The 18,686-nt window shown below is 31.9% G+C and overlaps 1 protein-coding gene across 1 annotated transcript in view; it reads left to right on the forward strand.

The window, feature by feature from the left end:
* The first annotated feature begins 5,308 nt into the window (after positions 1–5,308).
* Positions 5,309–18,686, forward strand: part of LOC129976608 (all trans-polyprenyl-diphosphate synthase PDSS1-like) — a 44,857-nt gene continuing 31,479 nt past the window's right edge. Inside the window, exon 1 of the mRNA XM_056090256.1 lies at positions 5,309–5,494. Coding sequence (XP_055946231.1) covers positions 5,369–5,494 — 126 coding nt within the window. The 5' untranslated portion in view covers positions 5,309–5,368. The remainder of the gene's footprint in view (positions 5,495–18,686) is intronic.

An 18,686-nucleotide genomic window follows, 5' to 3' on the forward strand; every position in this document is an offset into this window, starting at 1 on the left:
ACGTCATTCAATCCCCCAGGTCACACATTCCTCGGTCAGCTCAGCAGTCTAAGATTCCTAATAAATTGAACCGAGTTTGAGGTTTGATGATAAATCTGAATGGAAATGCACAATGCTAAGCATATGGATGATCTCTGCGCACAATGCTAAGACATAAATAATATCTAAAATTTCAAATAAATTTATAGACATGTTGACGCAAAATGTTATTTAAGAAGTGTGAAAATTGATCGAATTCGTATTAACTGTAGAATAAGTATGGAGAACAAAAATAAATAAAAATATTGAATAAAAAACTTATTTTTCGGCTTCCAGACTCGAACTCAAGACCACCAAAAACGAGAGAACATCTACACGTCATTCATTCCTCCTGGCCACGCATTCCTCGGTCGACGCAACTGTCTAAGATTCTGAATACCATGAACGAAGTTTGAAATTTGGAAATCTGAATCTAAATGCACAATGCTAAGCATACGTATGATCTCTGCGTATGGGCAAGGCATAAATAATATCTAAAATTTCAAATAAATTTATATATCACGTCAAATTTTATTTTAGCAAGTAAATGAATTGATTGAATTCGTAGTAACTATAGAATAAATATGAAGAAAAATAATAAATAAAAAAAATTATTAGTTCGGATTCCAGACTGGAATTTCTATCCACTTCCAGCATGTGAAGAGAGTGGAAATCAACATTACATTCTATCCACTAGGCCACACGTCCTATAGTAGCTCCAACATTTTTCCAGGCCAAATTTGTTTGTTATATGAATATTACAAAGATAGTATTTTGGCAATTATTTTTATTTGTTGGAGTCATTAGGCGCATCATTTGCTTTGTCCAGTTATTTCAACATTACTAAATAAATGGCCAATTTGCATTGTCAACTAAATATCGTAAGAGATATTTAATTACAAAATTTTAATCATGCAGATAAATTCCGAATATCAGTATCTCTGAAAGTGAAATATCTTATAGAATTCCCTAATTACACAATTATTTTTTTAATACTGAAGAAACACAATCATCAAGTAGTGTTAATTATCGCAATTAATGTTTTAAGAACGCTCTTTAATATATTGAAATAAATTGGCATCGAGGTGAAAGGATTTTTTTAAGAATTAAATCGCTTGTACGTATTGTCGAGAAATAATTTAACAGTACTTCGGAATAAAAAATTTTGAGAAACATATTACAATTAAACTAGATTCTTATCAAATTAAATATGAATAATAATTTATTCATAACGTAAATTTTATGTAATGATTTATGAAATAATCGAAAAGCCTCTAAAAAATACAATCACATTTTCTGCATTTTCAATCGATGTTATCAATCTCTTCCTAAATACTGAAAGAAAAATGCTGTTTGAAATCGAAAGACTGCAATAAGCAACACCTATCATTCACATCCTGAAGTCTGCTAATCACTTTCTCTTTGCAGCGCTGAACTGACCGCAAAAGGGGAAAGTAATCCTTTTGACCAAACTCTGACATTTTTAATGAAAAACCTGTTATTGAAGAGTGCCGCTTTCAGTAAGGATAGCAATCTGAAAGCCGCCGACAGGAGCGTTAAAAATTACAACGAAAATCTCGTTGAAACACCGGTCAAATAAAATGGTTAAAAAAAAGAGAAAAAAATGCTGACGCTTCAAAGCATGCTTGCACAAAGGCAATCAAACATCGGAGGCAGCTGAGGCTGTCTTCTCACAAACATTGGCTTTTTATGCTTCTCAACTTTCCTCGTCGAATTTTTATTGCGTATCTTACTGAAAATGGGCATATTAATAATAAAAGTACATAAATTTAAAAAAAATCCAATTTTTCCCCATCTAAGAATTGTCAAATAAGGCTAATTGCCTGAAGATTTAAGAAAAAAAAAAGAAATAAAGCGTACGCAACGCACCAACGCTCTTAGACATGTCAGGAGAGCCTTATTACCAACTTTAACTAGACAATTAAAGACATAGAAGATCACATCACAAAATTGGCTCGAACCATTTTTATGGATCTTTTAGAACATCAGAATTCATCCACGCAATACCTGGTGGACTACTTTCCAGGAGTATTAAAATCTTATAAATAAAATCCAAATAACTCACTAACAGTTCATTATTTATTATTAACAGTTTATTTAGTTATAATTATTTAATTAATTTCAATATGTTCATTAGATTTCAATAGTCTATCTTTGAATTTTATGTTTCTGGTGTGTTTATCTATTTTTAAAGCAGTAATTCAAATAAAGCAAAAGTGCCCAGCACTGGTTATGCTGTCATAAGTCAATCGTCATCGTTTTGTAGTGTTTTGTTTTTGCAATCAGCGAGAGTGATCTTTCCGAAACTTCCTCGCATGCTCTCTAATAACTCTCTCTATCCTCCTCAAGCCACATAAAATTCTGGACCTCAGGTAAGGCCGCAACTGAATTGGAAGGCATTAGCGAACACTAATTAAGAAATATTGTTCTTTGGCTTGCATTTAATATTTTTACTGAATCCATCAGATGATTCTTGGTGATTTGTCCTGGGAAATCGGAAAATAGAATTAGACTCGTTTTTTCCAACTGTTTGAAACCAAAATTTGATACAGTTCTGCCATTTTGATCTCAATTTCAGTTTGGTATCAAATTTGATATATTTAAGTTATTGTGCTTTTGAATGATCACATTTATTATATGTGAAAGTACAGAATGACAGACAGCTTGAATATTTGAAAAGTATCTACACTTTAGATGTTAAATCCGTGTAATAAATTGCATCTATCTAACTTGTTTCGTTTTGTAGTTATCGTGTTCATTTATACTTCGGACAGCTGGACAAACAGACTTCCCCTGAATAGATTTCACTAAAAATTTTAAAGAAATCTGAAAATTTGATGTAAAATCCATGTACCAAATTTCCTCCGTCTTTCTCAGAAGCCTTTTTTAGTTTTTACTGTGTCCAAACATACAGAAACAATGCCAAAAATGCTCTCTTCAATCTCAGGGAGAACTAGAACGCTCTAGAAAATTCGTCAAAATCTCGAGTTCGAATATTTTGACGATTACATTTTATCTATATTTCGTATAAGAGAAAATAAAAACAAAACAAATATAACATTGTGTTATTATCTTCTGGATTTTACTCATAAATCTAACTCGTGTCTATCTAACTCGTTTCGTTCTGTAGTCATCGTGTTAACTTATACTTCGAACAGCTGGACAAACAGACTTCCCCTGAATAGATTTCACTACAAATTTTCAAGGAATCTGAAAATTTGGTGTAAAATCCATTCTTCCATCTTTCTCAGAAGCATTTTTTAGTTTTTACTGTGTCAAAACATACAGAAACAATGCCAAAAATGTTCTTTTCAAGCTCAGGGAGAACTAGAACGCTCCAGGAGATTCGTCAAAATCTCGAGTTCGAATATTTTGACGATTACACTTTATCTATATTTCGTATAAGAGAAAGTAAAAACAAAACAAATCTACCATTGTGTTATTATCTTCTGGATTTTACTCAGAAATAAATTAACCGTTTCGCTGATACATTAAGCATGTAAATATACGATTTCTTTTATCTTCGAAGAACCTACTTTGGGTTTAGAAAATGATGGAAGATATTGTATCAAGGGTTCAAAAACTATGGTATATGCACTACTAATGGTACATTTCATAATTTTCGATAGTGTAGTTTCTACACTGAAGATTTAATGAATGTAAATGGTGTCATTCTAATTTTTAACCTTTTATTCACTAGTCATCTTGGGCGACCAACTGGTTTTCCGGGAAAATTTGTGTTAAATCTCTTTAAATATCTTATGCCTAAATTGGTGTTAATGATTTCCATAAAAAGGCATCTTTAAAATGAAATTGTGATAGATATTTGATCTGTGCTGTTTTAACAGCTTTATACTCATTCTACTTATTGAGCATACTTTACTACAAAAGTAAAGTTCCATGACATCATAGTGATATTAAAATCACAGCTAACTGAGTAATCTATTTTCTAATTGAACTTCGGCAGTGGCAGTAAGATAACATCACTTTTTTACTCATATAAATTACAAATGTATTAAACATAATTTTTCTTTATTAGGCTTCAATATTGAAAGAAAATTACAAGATTAAATATTTGATGAAAAATGAATATGATTAAAATTTTGTTGCAACAATAAAAATGTATGCTCTAAAATTGTGCAAAAAAAAATCTTCTGCACAAATTTAGGAAAAAATTTGCATACAAATTAAGACAATTAATTATTAATTAATAACTAACAAGATAATTTTTTTAATTTTTAAAATAGAGTAAAAATTAACTTTTTTTCAAAAGTATTCTCTGTAATTATTGGGGGGGGATGTCAAAACTATGTCTTAAATTAATTAACAGTTTAATCAAAGTAAAAAAATGGCATTTAGGTGCTTATTCTCATCCTAAAAAAGTATACCTTTTTTTTTTCATATCTCCCTTGTAGTGTGCTAACATACACGCTTTATTTTTTGATTAGTGCAAATATCACAACTTTTATATTAGTGCAGATATTATCAGACTTATTAGTGCAAATAAATAAAATAAATTTGTATGGCTATACATTTTACAAATCAAATGTTTCTTTTATCTCAAATTGAATGTGTACGACATATTTGGCACATTAAAATTATTCTATTTAATAAGAATGCAATTGGAAAAATCATTAGCAGTTACAGAACTCTTATTTCATCATACATAAGTACAATTAATATAATTAACAAAATAAATTCATTACTGTTGCAATTCATATTTGGAATTGCACACTTTACAGGACTACAAAAGAAAAAAAAGAAAAGAAACATGTTTTAGCACACCAGCAAACGTTTACTTCCTGATTGAAATCATATAACATCACATTCATCAGAAAATCACGAAAATATTCAGTGTTACATTGAACAAATCTGACAGATGAAAATTGCTAGTGGCCGAATTATGAACAAAATCTTTTCAGTATTCGCTGCAGACTCGAGAACCAGTGAATAGCAGTTTCTTTTTCTCCTTCTTCTCCCCCTCCCTCCCTCCCTTTCTTCTTTTTCAGTTTTCACAATTTTCTGACATTTGCCAAAATATTTAATACCCTTTGAAAGAAAGTCATCATCTTCGTCCTTTTTTAATCCAAAATAACAGGAAAAGTAAATTACGCCTCTAATTAGATTATTGCCTGTTATAAAGCAAGAAAATAATAACAATTGAGGACTTGCCGATAGCAAACTCTAACTTCCGCTGGAATATAATTTTGTTGCTCAAAATCTGGCAATCTTCATTCACCGGCGCAAATCCAAAATTGCGATGAAGAGCGCATAGATTTCATTCTCCGGTTAGATCTCGCGGTAGCACTACGTATGGCTAGAGTGTGGAATGGCTCTCACGTTGTCGACTAGTTTGAACCATATAACTAAGCAAATACTCGAAAATCGAATATTGTTGCGATCTGTTTCTCCGGCGACAAGGTGGTTGCATCAATTACCTACGTTTTCAATGAAGGTAAATTGACTTTAAATATAAATTAAGGTGTATATATGATCACGACCTTTACAGGGTCAGTTATACAATCCAACTTCTGGGTTTGTTTACGTTGTCGGTAATGGTAAATTTTGCTTAAAATAGCAATAATTGGCAAATGTTCATCATAATACTTGTACGTCAGATTATGTAGAACTTATATTGATATCAATCTAGCGATATTTTATAAACTTAACATGTTTTATTCATTTTTATTTTCCTGCGAATTATAACATTTTTTTAATTCAAAAATTAGTTCTGAAATTTTAGATTCATTGAAAAGAAGCTTAGTTGAAATTTTTTCAACTAGTTTTCATCTCAGATCTCAACACTTTATCACTATAATTTAAATCCCCTTTATAATATACTTAATTTAATTATAATTCCAAATTATATAGTGTCAAGATTGTCATTTAATGAAAACAGCTGTAACCATATTGTATTTGTGGAATTGTTTTACTGATATTTGTTTGCCATTTTGAAAACATAGAAAAATTACTTGACTGTTTTGTTGCAATTAAACCAGTTTTCCTTTTTATCTTTCAGTCGATTTAAGGTATTGTGTAAATGTCATTGTGATTTTTACATTGTGTTTCTACAAAGCAAAATAGATTGTTATTTCCTATCAAAACTTTTGTAAATAGTTTGAAAATACAGTTATTAATATACTTTAATATATTTGTAACTAGTATGATATTTATATTTTTATATTCATGTCAGTAAAATGATTGTCTGAAAAAATTTTCAATTTATTATTTCTCTTATACTGTAGTTTTAATTTGTATACTGAGTTTTATGTTTTTACTATGAGGCTTATATATAGGTTAGTTATATATTTAATGTTATTATTGAATATTTTCAATATAAATCTGTATCTTGAAAAAATTATTTGTTATGTCATTAAACCACCTATGATGAATCAAATTATCATATTTAGGAGTAATGAAAATGTTGCACTTATGATAGGATGCCATATTGAAAAAATTTGTTGCATTTTTTATATTTTCCAGCCTTTTCTTTTTGGTTCACTGAGAAGAATTGATTGTCACAATAACAGTGGTGCATATAAATAGTTCAAGATGTATTATTATTTTTAAACTTGCATATAAATATCTCGTATTTTTGGCTTCTTAAGCCTTTACAAACATATTGTATCTAAATCTTTTAATTACTTTTCTTTACCTATTTTTTTAATTGCTGCATTGATAACTCATGTTGATATGCATAAAATGCTCTGAAGGGCTTTATCACCATTGAAGTGCATAATCTGGGTTCTCAATACTACTTAAGATCAAAGACGTTAAACACTCATCATTTAAATATAATTTTGTAAAAAAAAATATATTGATTGTTTCTATACTGATTGTTCTGATTGATTGAAAATTTGTGAAATTGTTTCTGATAAGATACTAAAAATGGAAAGCATGATAAATATAATGATAATAAACATTATAAATGGCTACAGATAAAACATTATAAATATAATATTAAGTGAATGAATGATGCCAATGTTTGAGCATGCCAAATATTGGCATTGATAGTAACATAGAATAGCATAGAGAAGCCCTGCAAATAGAATAGTAACAGCATGTCATTTGATTTCAAATATATTAAGTAATATTATTCGAATACATTATTAAGTAATATTATCGAATACATTATTAAGTAATATTATCGAATACATTATTAAGTAATATTATCGAATACATTATTAAGTAATATTATCGAATACATTATTAAGTAATATTATTTAAGTATTTCGAATATATTAATTATTCGAAAATATTATTTGATTAAGTGGAATGACTTACCTCGTAGTTTTTCCAGTATTATCTATTCAAATTGTAGCTAAAATTTTGTCTAGAGATATTCAAAACTTTGAAATGTGTATGCATTCCCTTCCTATGTTGAATTATGTGTTTCATATTTATAAAAAAGGAAGAGCACTTGTTTACCAACTTTGCATGAATGTCTCTTTCAGTATCAGTTTTTCTGTTATTTGCCAAAAAGGACTCTGTTATTTGAGTTAATCTTTAATCCTTCCACGATGGATTCTATTTGGCGCCTTGTGTTTTTTTATGTGTTGTCATAATTTTTAAGACAAAAAAATAATTCATTTAAATAATTTTGGATTTAGTTTCAAACTTTTCTAAGTTTAGAAGTATAGACCTCAAGAAGTTAATTGCATTATTGCAAATATCTCACAGTTATTTTTATATAAAATCAATTAGCCAAACTATCCACTTTTGTCTTGGTTCAATTTGAGTGTTTAGTGAAAATATTAAATTTTAAGGGGGATGAATTGTTTTTAATTAAACTGCAAATATTTTATTAACTTTTCATATCTTTTATTATAGATATGTTTAACATATTAAAAGTCTTATAAAAAAATTTTTAATCCATTGACTATCTAGCATCGAAAATTTTTAAAACAATGACATTTGAAGGTTTAAAATTGTTTGTTGCATGATCAAAATTCATTTTTTACTTTTATGTGAATTTGACAATGACTTTTAATGCCAAAAGTGAAAATCAATTCCTAAGTTTAACGAAGCAATTTTCAACAGTGTTTTTTTAAGAGAAAGGTAAGATATCTTGCAAGAGCTTCATCATCCAACTCCTTTCTATTCAATTCCTTTAACTCTTGTATTTTAGATTTTCTGTGATACTAAAGAATCCATACTTATTTTATGCATTATTAAGTACTTCAAATTGATAATTAATGATAGCACTAAATAACTTCTAAGCTATTTTAATTATCTCTACAATAATTGCAATTAAAACAAACTTTTTTTTTTCATACAAAGAAATTCAGATTTCTTTTTGAAACTATAATTGTTTAAAATCTGGTAATGAAAAAAAAAATTAAGCAAATGATCATAGAATGTTATTCGGCAATTAATAATACATTTTGGGGAAATCAGATAACATTTCTTAAAATGCCTTTGAATGTTTCCCCCACTCCATTTTTTTTTTTTTTTCTTTTTTTAAGTGTTTTCATTTTATTTATTTTAAGGGGAAGGAGCGAACTTTGTTTAAAACAATGATTGATTAAGAGATTTTAATCTTAAGCTTCTTAAATTGTAATTAGAGTGACTTTTTACTGGCACTTCTCTGGATTAAATTTGGTATAGGATTTTGTGACTACAAGTGCAGTTTTGTGTCAAATTTTTGTTTTAATTGTTTGATAAAAAAAAGCGTCTAAAACACAAATTCGGTTTTCGGATACTATTAATGTAATACCAGGGATTAACCGCCAAGGATAACATAATAGATTCAGTAAAAATGGTTAATTCACGCTAAAAGTTAATATTTCGTAACTATTGTACACCAGTGCCATGCAAGGCGTTCTCTGGCATAGCAACTTTATTAGAGAGTGTGCGAGAAATTTTTGAAGAGACTATTCCTGCTGATTAGTTATAATATTCATTTATGTGTATAACCATCTATCAATTGAACATATTTAATCCATTTATTTTTGCATATGTTGCTGTGGTTATAATTAAAATTTAAATTGGTGTGTGGAGGGAAGAATCAACAAATGTATTTACATCATTGAATTAAAACAAATCAGATCACTATTAAGATGACTCAGCCTTTCATCCCTTCAGTGGATCGATAAACTAAGGACCAAGCACGCTTGGGAACTAAACACTTGGGGTTCCGCGTTAGGCTGACCATCTAACCAGGACATATGTCTTGCAACCCAAGGCTCTCAGTCAAGAAAGCAGATATGGGTACTGTAGGCTTTGGCCCACATGGGCTGTCGTACCACTGAGTTTAATTATTAAGACGATATAACAATAATTTTTTTCCTGAAATTATCGCCGAAAAGTATCAAAATTACAAAGTTAAAATACATGTGCAGTTACAAATCGTTAGTTGAAAGATAATCTGGATTCTTTATGAAGCTCTTGTATTCTGATCAATAATATTTTAGTAAAGTTTTTATCTACTACTACCTGGATACTGAACTCGAAAGGGCGCGTTCAGCCCAAAATAGCATTACAGTGTGTATCAAAGTTTTTAATAAAAATTTAGTTATTTAATTTTTAAATCCTTAAATACGCGTAGCTATCACGACATTCTCCAACGATCGATAACCGATCATGTTACATCAACGCACCATTTTCCATACTCCAGTTGGTTTTTGCGGTTTATTTCGCCCATATTAGAATTGAAATTTGATATCTCTGGACCACAACTTATGACTTGTATACATATGAAAAATATGTATACAAGTCAACGGGAAAACAGTCTTGATTTTGATGATTATACTTTCTCATGTACAAAGTATACAATAAAAAAGTGTTATAATTTCCAAAAAATTCAAAATTTTGAGGAATCTTGTCGCTTCAAACCAGAGTCTGAAAAACATTTTTTTTTTTTTCCATTTGTGTGTGAATATTGTAATTCGCTTTGAACTGTTGTTGGCGGTATGAAATTTGGTTTTTAATTTAAATTTGAATATTTTCTAAAATTTTAAATGAAATCCATTCAGAGGAAATCAGTCTGTCTGACTGTCCTAATATAAGATAACTACAAAACGAAGAGAGATAGATGAATCAAATTTGGAACTAAACCCCCTTAATTTACACTTTACTATTACAAGCAAGTAAATGCGATCTCAAATATGCAGTGATATCTATATATAAGAATTGATATGTAATTTTAGGCTACATTTACAGTTCTCTGTCAAATTTTGGTTTTTAATCGATCGGGGAAAAAGGCGTCCAATGTACACATTCGATTTTCTGGTACTTATGTGCTGACCACTTCTCTGGTAAATTAATCGGTAAAAATCCCACTCTAATATGCTCTTTCATAATTATTATGTGCCAATGACACGGTTAATAATACATAAGTACATTTGTTAGATAAATGTATTAAAAAAATTCTGGTTGATACTCCCCCTGATTTAAAAGAGTGTATTGACTTTCCTTTGAAATTTTTAATAAAGCAGATACTGTAAATATACTGTCATTTTTGCAATAAAAAAAACCCTAGATTTTACAGTGGGCCTCAATTTGATAAAGATATTATTTGGAGAAGAAAAAAAATATTCAGATGAATGTTAAAGAAGCTATTTTTATTGTTTTCTAGCATCAGAAAAGAATGCTTTTGAAAGAAAGAGATTTCCCTCACCACCATCATCACACACACACACACACTCCTTCAATAAACAATCTGCATTCAAAAAATAAGCTGCTTTTCGGCTGTTAATAATCTAAATCTTGATTCTAGGTTAAGTTTGTCCAAAACTTTTATTTTAATATTTTGATTTTGAAACGTATTCACGAAATGTTATTTTAGTAATTTTTACTCTGTATATCTAATTTAGTGCAACATTCGTGATCTTCGGATGTGCGATTTTGCATTGTTGGCATTCATATCGACACTTTGAAGGAAAAGACCGTTATGTTAAGATTGTGCCTTGCGGTGCACTTAAGCATAAAACATCTGGTATCCTGAATGATTTCTTGCCGAGTTATTTGCTTTATACTTAAATCCAATGTTCAACATCTCAAGGAGTCAAACTTCTCGGTTGGCAGGACACGAGATGTTTGAATGATGGTTCTGTTCCAGAATTTGATGTGAAATGCTCGGCTGGCGTTTTGGAAAGTATTGTAATGTGGTTCTTATTTTTCCTTCCAACCCGTTCTCAGACAACGTAACGAAAAATAGCATTCGATTGCTGAACAATAGACAAGGAAGTAACTAGCCCCATGCGGTTCACCAGAAAAACATTCTCTCCGTTTACAAAGCATTTTTCTTGGAACTTGCGACACCTTTTATTCTATATTTTTGCCATTTTCTTTTTTACTAGTGGTTACGATCTAATTGTCAAGCTGGAGCAGGTTGGGTCAAGCGACAAATCGCGTGATTTGGGAACTATAGTCATCTAATGGCGGGCCCTTTTAAGTAATATACCACTTGTTGTGGAACAGTCTTATGGAACCACCCAGTTTCTTTTTGAAAATGATAAACTCATTTTATTGAAGAAAACCGCGACATCTCTTATTGTCTTTCGATGTGATATATGATTTTCGATTTTTTTTTAATTGGATTTTTCTTAAAATCAAACATTTTTTAAACAGAATTAATCAACATTTCATTAAATTGACCTCTCAATATGTAAACATCGTTTGCATTTGATATTGTAGAAGTATTCAGTGAATAAAAGAATATTTTTTGAAGTATTATCAAAGAGAAAACAAAGGACTATCAATCTTTATTTGAATTTTCGATATTCTTAAAACAACAACAAAAGTCGAAAGAAAATATTTACTTTTATAAATTTTTGTTCTTTAAAATTCTCACATGCTTCTACAATTTTTCGCAACCGTCTCATTATAATGATTGTGGCAATTTAAACTTAGTTTGAAGTCCTATTGTGAATTGAAAGTTCTTTCATTCTGTATGTCCTGTTTATACGCTAATATGTAATACTCTCCCCCCCCACACACACACAACTATTGTGTTTCAAACTTAAAGATTAATGAGATGCGATTATTTATCAGATGATGTACTAATGATGCAATTTTAGCGTCTTCTTGTGCAAACTTGTTACCGAAATACTTTTGGACCACGGAACTTCAAAAACATATAGGAGATTTCATATCCAACTGTTTCGTCAGTAACTTGAAAGATGCCGGAGGAATAAAAAAAGACCGAGGAAAAAAATTGTTTCCAAAGCAGATACACACACTTGTCTGTTCTACTTCCTCGACTGAATGGGGAAGGCCCGGTTTTTTCGTTTGGGTCACTCGACTGAGTTCAAATTCTCTTGACATACATCGTGATCACTCTCGACTCATTTTTTTCTTAACGAAGACGAGTTCAGTGGGCACTGGCTTATCTGTGTTTGTTTTTACCATTCCGCTCCGAGGCATCGCTGCTAGATCCGTTACCTGCCCTGTTCCAGGGAAGTAGATATTTCCTCATTCCTCTTTCAAGGTCACGGCTGGTTAATGACCTTAAAACAAAACGCCGATTTGGCAAAATGCGGCTCCCTTTGGCGTAAGTTATCGCCTTTCTTCGAGAAGATGAACCAACCCGTTTCCGTCTGAGGATCATAAGTGTCCCCATTTTATTATATATGTATATTTTTTTTTAATTTGATCTTCTGCAGATGGACTTAATTGGCTATTCTTTTCCTTTCGGTGTGTAATGAGATTTAGACAATGAAGTGAATGGCTACAAATAGGATTGGGGTTCGGTTATCAGTAGCTTTCTGCCTCAACCGGAATGGCATTCGTAACCTAAATTTTCATTAAAATTATCTTTTTGATTGATAGTATGTCTTTGTTTTGAAGTGTCGCCTTTCATGTGTTTCATTGAATGACTTTTCGCTCTTAGCTCTTTTAGATGAAGTTTTACCTTCCGATTTAAACTCGTTTTATGACTGGTGTCTTATTTACATTCGTTTAATAATTCATATAATGAAGGCCTGGCTTAGCTATAGCTTGTTGGTATTCTCTCATCTTGGAACATTTTGTGCCAAGTAAACATTGCATAATATAATTAAGGTAGTAGCTGATATATTTACCAATCACTTGGAGAAGTCATATCACTGACTCTCCAACTCGCCCGAAGGTACACGGATAATAAATACTGAATGACCGGACCTCTGCAACAGCAATACTGGCGGGAACTGTGGTTGAGTCCTAAGGGCCATCACCGACCACGATACAACCCTTCCCTAAGGAAGTACGTCCCGTCATCGATGGTAGGAGCCAGACTCCCACCTTTTCGTGTACCCTCCAGGGTGGTGAGATCCAACCACCATGCCGGAAGCATCCTATCCTCCTTTCGAGGTGCCCCCCCCGGGGGGAAGTCTTTTGGAGAAGGCATACCTTGACTGAAGAACATGAAAAATATTGGGTACTATCCTTTGGTTGTACTCTTAATCTCCATAATTCAAAAATTAATTAGTTTGACAATAAATTTCTCTCTGCATCGCAGTGGCACCTGTTGATTTTCTTCCCAATAGAGCGTAAATGTGGGACTTCCGCCTCTGAAATGCCTTAAGGAAAGCTTTCTGTTCTCCATATTTTGGATCTAATTTTTACCTGAATTTTTCCAAAGTCACTTGACTAAAAAAGTCCCTTTTTTTTAATCATGAACCCTTGATTCAAGGATTTGACTTGACATGGCTTTTGAATTTAAACCATTTGCTTCATGCAACTTATTCGTACATGGCCTTTAAACCGCATTAAATCATGAATTTGACTAGACATGCCAGAAAAGTGTTCTTCGTCGATTTCACAAAGTTTCCTTAAGATATATATAAGATCTTCGAAGAGCATTGGGTGTTTTTGAGTTAAACCCACAATTAGTGAACCCGCTACACAAAATAAAAAAATAAAAAAAAATGCAGATCCGAGTTTTGTCTTCTAAATGAGTCTTGCTAACAGATTGGAGGCATCTTTGTCTCAGATATATATCATCTTTTAGACTTATTAACTACAGGTTTCAAACTCTCTTATTTATATATGTAATTTTTGCAATTAAATTGTGACAGTATCCTTCTAGCTTGTTTCAAAACGGGACGTTAATATAACTCATATAAACTAAGAATGATGTAAGATCTTCAATGCAAATTCAACTGAGAAGAAAACAATTCATTGGTGAAATCGATTCATTCTCACATGATACACGTCAGATGGGCCATGCAAAGGTGTTGCAACAATAAGTGGCGCCTAGGATATGGTTTAATTTCTTTTTTTTTTATCGTAAATGACTTTAAAAAAGGACATAAGCGTGACAAGCCAAGGTGGTTTACCACCTTGGCGCGCCCTATGACTGGCTGTTATATGCACTTCCTTTACCCGCCCGGTTGCTAAGTCATTGGCGTCGTGTTAATTTAACTTTAGGATTCATTGCACATTGGGATTTAAAAAAACACAGCGGGAGTGGTCATATCAAAACTCTTGCATAAAGGTGAGTTTTACTTGCTCTTTTATAAAGGTGAGTTTTAGAGGCGTTTTCTCCCAACCGACTGAAACCAAAATTTAACACAGAATTACACTTGCAGCCACAAAATCACATATCAAATTTTATTTATTTTAACCAATTCGTTTTTGAGTTATCGCGTTTACATACTTCTGAAAGTTCAGACTGACAGACAATCAACACCTTGTTGATTTTGTTCAAAATTTGATTGGTGTTTACTTTTTTTTTAGTTTTAGTTATATTAACGTCCCGTTGTAAAGCAACACTAGGGCTATTTTGGGACGGACCTCGTCATTTTGAACCGCGGTCAGATGACGAGGACGACGCCTGAGCTGGCACCCCCTCTCCACACCGCAGCACGCCAACGTAAGGACGTTTGACCCTGACGGATTTAACGTGCAACAGACTCCCTTACACAACAGTTCATCGGTGGAATCGGGTCTCGAACCTGAAAACCTACGACTCGCGAGCCGAGACCTTACTATCAGGCCACTGATTGGTGTTTACACCATAAATATTAAATAAGCGTTTTGAATTTTATCCTTCCAACTCTCTTCGTTTTGTAGTAATCGTGTTCACTTATATTCGCGCAGCTGGACAGAACAAATTTCGGTACTTACGTATTAACGCCATCGCTGCTACAGATTTGGCGGTTTTTAAGTGTTGTGTGCGAACAACAGGATTGCTCTTTATTGGCGCATTAGTGCAAAAAACGCCAAATCCGTAGCTGCGATGGCGTTAATACATAAGTACCCAAATTTCCTCAGAATGGAATTTACTTAAAATTCGACAGGTATCTTGAAATCTAGTGTAAAGATCATATACCTAATTTCATTCGTCTAGATCCATTCATTCCAGATGAACAAATAGACAAACAGACATTTTCCAAAATGTGTTTATCGAACTCAGGGAGATATGAAATGAAGAGATTCGTCAAAATCTCGAATTCGAATATTTCACGGTGACAGTCCTTTCTGTAACTTCGTATACGAGAAAGTAAACAAGAAAAAAAAAAGTAACATAATGCCGCAGCGTAAGATAAAGTATAATCGGGTAATAATCGCAAATAAGTTTCCTTATTATTATTATTTTAAGGAAAGATCACATGAAATTCCTCCATTTTCAGTCTTCTTGATTACTCTGGAATCCATATTATCTCACAGTATTTTCATTATCAGCTGTTTTAGAAACAATAGAGCAAAGGACGTTGGTGACTCGTCTGTAACTAACTTCATTAAAATCATAATAGAAATTAAAGTGCAGCCTGAAACTTCTTGCATACCCACCATCTCGGTTCTAAAACTTGGCCTTTTAGTTATTTTTACCACGTGTTTATGGTTCGGAAAGAATGCTTAATGAAAAAATTTCACCAAGGCTTACGCGAAAACCGGCTGAAGATTTTAGATGTCCCAGAGACCTTTTCCTCTGCTCACAACTTGCGTGAGATTGAATAACCTGGTTTTTCTTTTAAAGAGCTACTCAATTGTTTTATCAGATTCCGTTGAAATGATTGAATAAAACCGGATGTTCGGTTGACACGAAATAATAGGATGTTACGACAAACCCTATTATTTTTAAGAGTTTTTAAAATTAATTGCAGATTTATTTCATTATTAGCGTCTTTGATTAGAAGCCAATAAATGAAATACTACTTTCTTCTTCTAAATTCTTTGTTTTTCTGATGGAATCTTACATGCTATTTTATGGAAAAGATATATCTGGTGAATATTTTAGTAATTTGTACCAACAAATTCGAATCGTTTTGTTTAAATGGAATGGATGTGTGTAAATTCTCAGGTATACCCACACTATTCATTAGTGTAAAAGTGTATTAAATTTTGGCATTCGGAAGAGAAATTCGATGCATAATTATTCATCTAATTCAAGAATTTGTTGGTTGCTCCGAAATAATATATATATAATCGTTGAATTTCTCCAAATAATTAATCTACATCTTCTTACTACTCTGTAAATATTGTTAATAATTAAAGCTAAAAGTTAGTAAAGCGTCAAAAGGATACACTGTCTCGAATGGTGGTGAGCGGAACCATCCGAGTGCAAATTTTTAAACTATACAGCAGAAAAATTTGTTTAATTATAAAGTATGCTGTAGTTAACGAAAGTCGCCTATAAACTTGATGAGGATAACTTGCTTATGAACCTATTTCTAAATTACATCAAATCTAATGTAAAATGTATTTCAACTTTGTCTTCTTATATATCACGGTCTTGGTATACCAATTTACCAAACCGTGGTCTTCAATTTTATTTACTTTCCCTTATTGGTTTACTTATCTTACCTTTTATTGGTTTACAAATAAAATAAAGTTTTAAAATATGGAAAGATGATAAAATTTTGAAAGTTTTCGCCATTTCATATTGTTTAATATCACCCCAATGAGTGTAAATATTTTCATTTTTAATATAGATTGTTTTAAATTAAAATTGTTGATCCACAGTTTTTAATCTTAGAATCTGTACATATCTATTGTCTGTTTCCAAACAGGAAATCCTCAACGGCTTTCGATTCCACCAGAATAGGGTTGAGATGTAGGTGGCTGTGTTTATTTATTTGTTTTTACTGAGCAATATATAGGAAATTAGTTTCGAATCAAAACGAAATAGTATTGTTTAAAAAATTAATACCAACTTCGGGAAAAGATTTAGAAAATTGTGCATTGAATGGAACTCTGGAAAAACGGTTTATGTATTTACTGCGTGTAACCCCTCCGTGAAATAAAATCCTTCAAAAGTGATAAACATGGGTTTCTGAAACGTATATATTAGACTAATTAATAACCTCGGTGGTCTTATGAGATCTCATTTTCGGAACCAAAAAATTCCAGGTTCCAAACCCATATTGTATCCGTCGTGTTTGGTGTCTAACGTTTAAATCTAACGTCATGGGTCAATCGTATTCTCATTGATGTGGTGCGAAAGTTTGGAGAGCGGATGTCATCTTAAGTGTCGTCTTCGTCACCCGTCATCTCCCTCATCAAGATTTCGAGGGCCGTCCTAAAATAGTCCTAGAATTACTTCCAAGCGGGACATTGTTATAACGAAACAGATTAATCCGGTTTTGTACCCATCCAGCCCTTGTATTCTGGTTTTCAGAAGGACGAATGGGGCTCATTCAAAGGAGAGAAAAAAAAATCACTTATTGGGAATTTCGGTGAAGTAGGGACGACGTAAAAAAAAGAATTTTGATTTCTATTTTGTTATATTTATTATGTATAGTTTTCTATAAAATTTGGTAGTGTTTGTTTTATGCAATAAATATAGGTTTTATTATTTAAAATCCGTTTTTTGAAATAAACGTCTATTGATCCAACAGTTCTCCATTCTGATTAAACTGCATATACTGTTTTTCGGAACAGCTCTTGGCTTTTTTAGATTTGTTTGAATCACATTATCCCCTCCCTCTTGGTGTTATTTTTACGCACGTTACAGAACGCATGGTGCTTCGATGAAATCGTATCCGCTCCACACCCTGATTTGAAATGCCCCTGCTTCAGTCAGCTTTCCTTTCGCGGGGATTCATTACTTCAGTTAATCATGTTTTTTTTTCCCCCTTCGCTCTTAATCATTCTTTGAAGTATCATTTATCACGATTTATCTCATTTGTTCAACACAAATGAGACGAGTAATGAATAGCATGCGTTTGGAATAATGCCCTTTTATTAATTGTCTTTTTTTTTCTTTTACTGCAATTCTCTTAGTTACTGAAAACATGCAGTCTACATACATTTTATCAACAGTTAATATCGGTACACAAATATGGACCAATCATTAGGCGGCACAAGTTCAGTTTTAGTTTAACCCATTATACTGAAGTGATGTGCCAGATATGTGCATTGTTTCATATTTAAATCTGTTTAAGTTAAAGTAGCAGTCAAATTAAAAGACAAAATCTATTGGGCACGCTTAAGTATCTCAAATTTTCTCTTCGCTCTTATATGGATGGAAATAATTATAAATACCCTAACTAAAATTTGTTATCTTATTAAGGGTTTAAATAAATTCTCAGTAAAAGGACTTAAAACGAGGCTTTAAAGCTATCCTGCTCCTGTCCCAGATGAGATCATTAATGCACTAACAAAACTAACTGATGACAATTTTTTTTATTATTATTAATTAGCAGAAGTAACTCAGAAAACAGTCTTGATTCGGAACTTTTATTAGAATATCCCATATGTAAATGGCTATTTCGTTGGCAAAA

The sequence above is a fragment of the Argiope bruennichi genome, chromosome 7, assembly GCF_947563725.1.
Source record: "Argiope bruennichi chromosome 7, qqArgBrue1.1, whole genome shotgun sequence".
In the NCBI taxonomy this organism is placed as follows: Eukaryota; Metazoa; Arthropoda; class Arachnida; order Araneae; family Araneidae; genus Argiope; species Argiope bruennichi.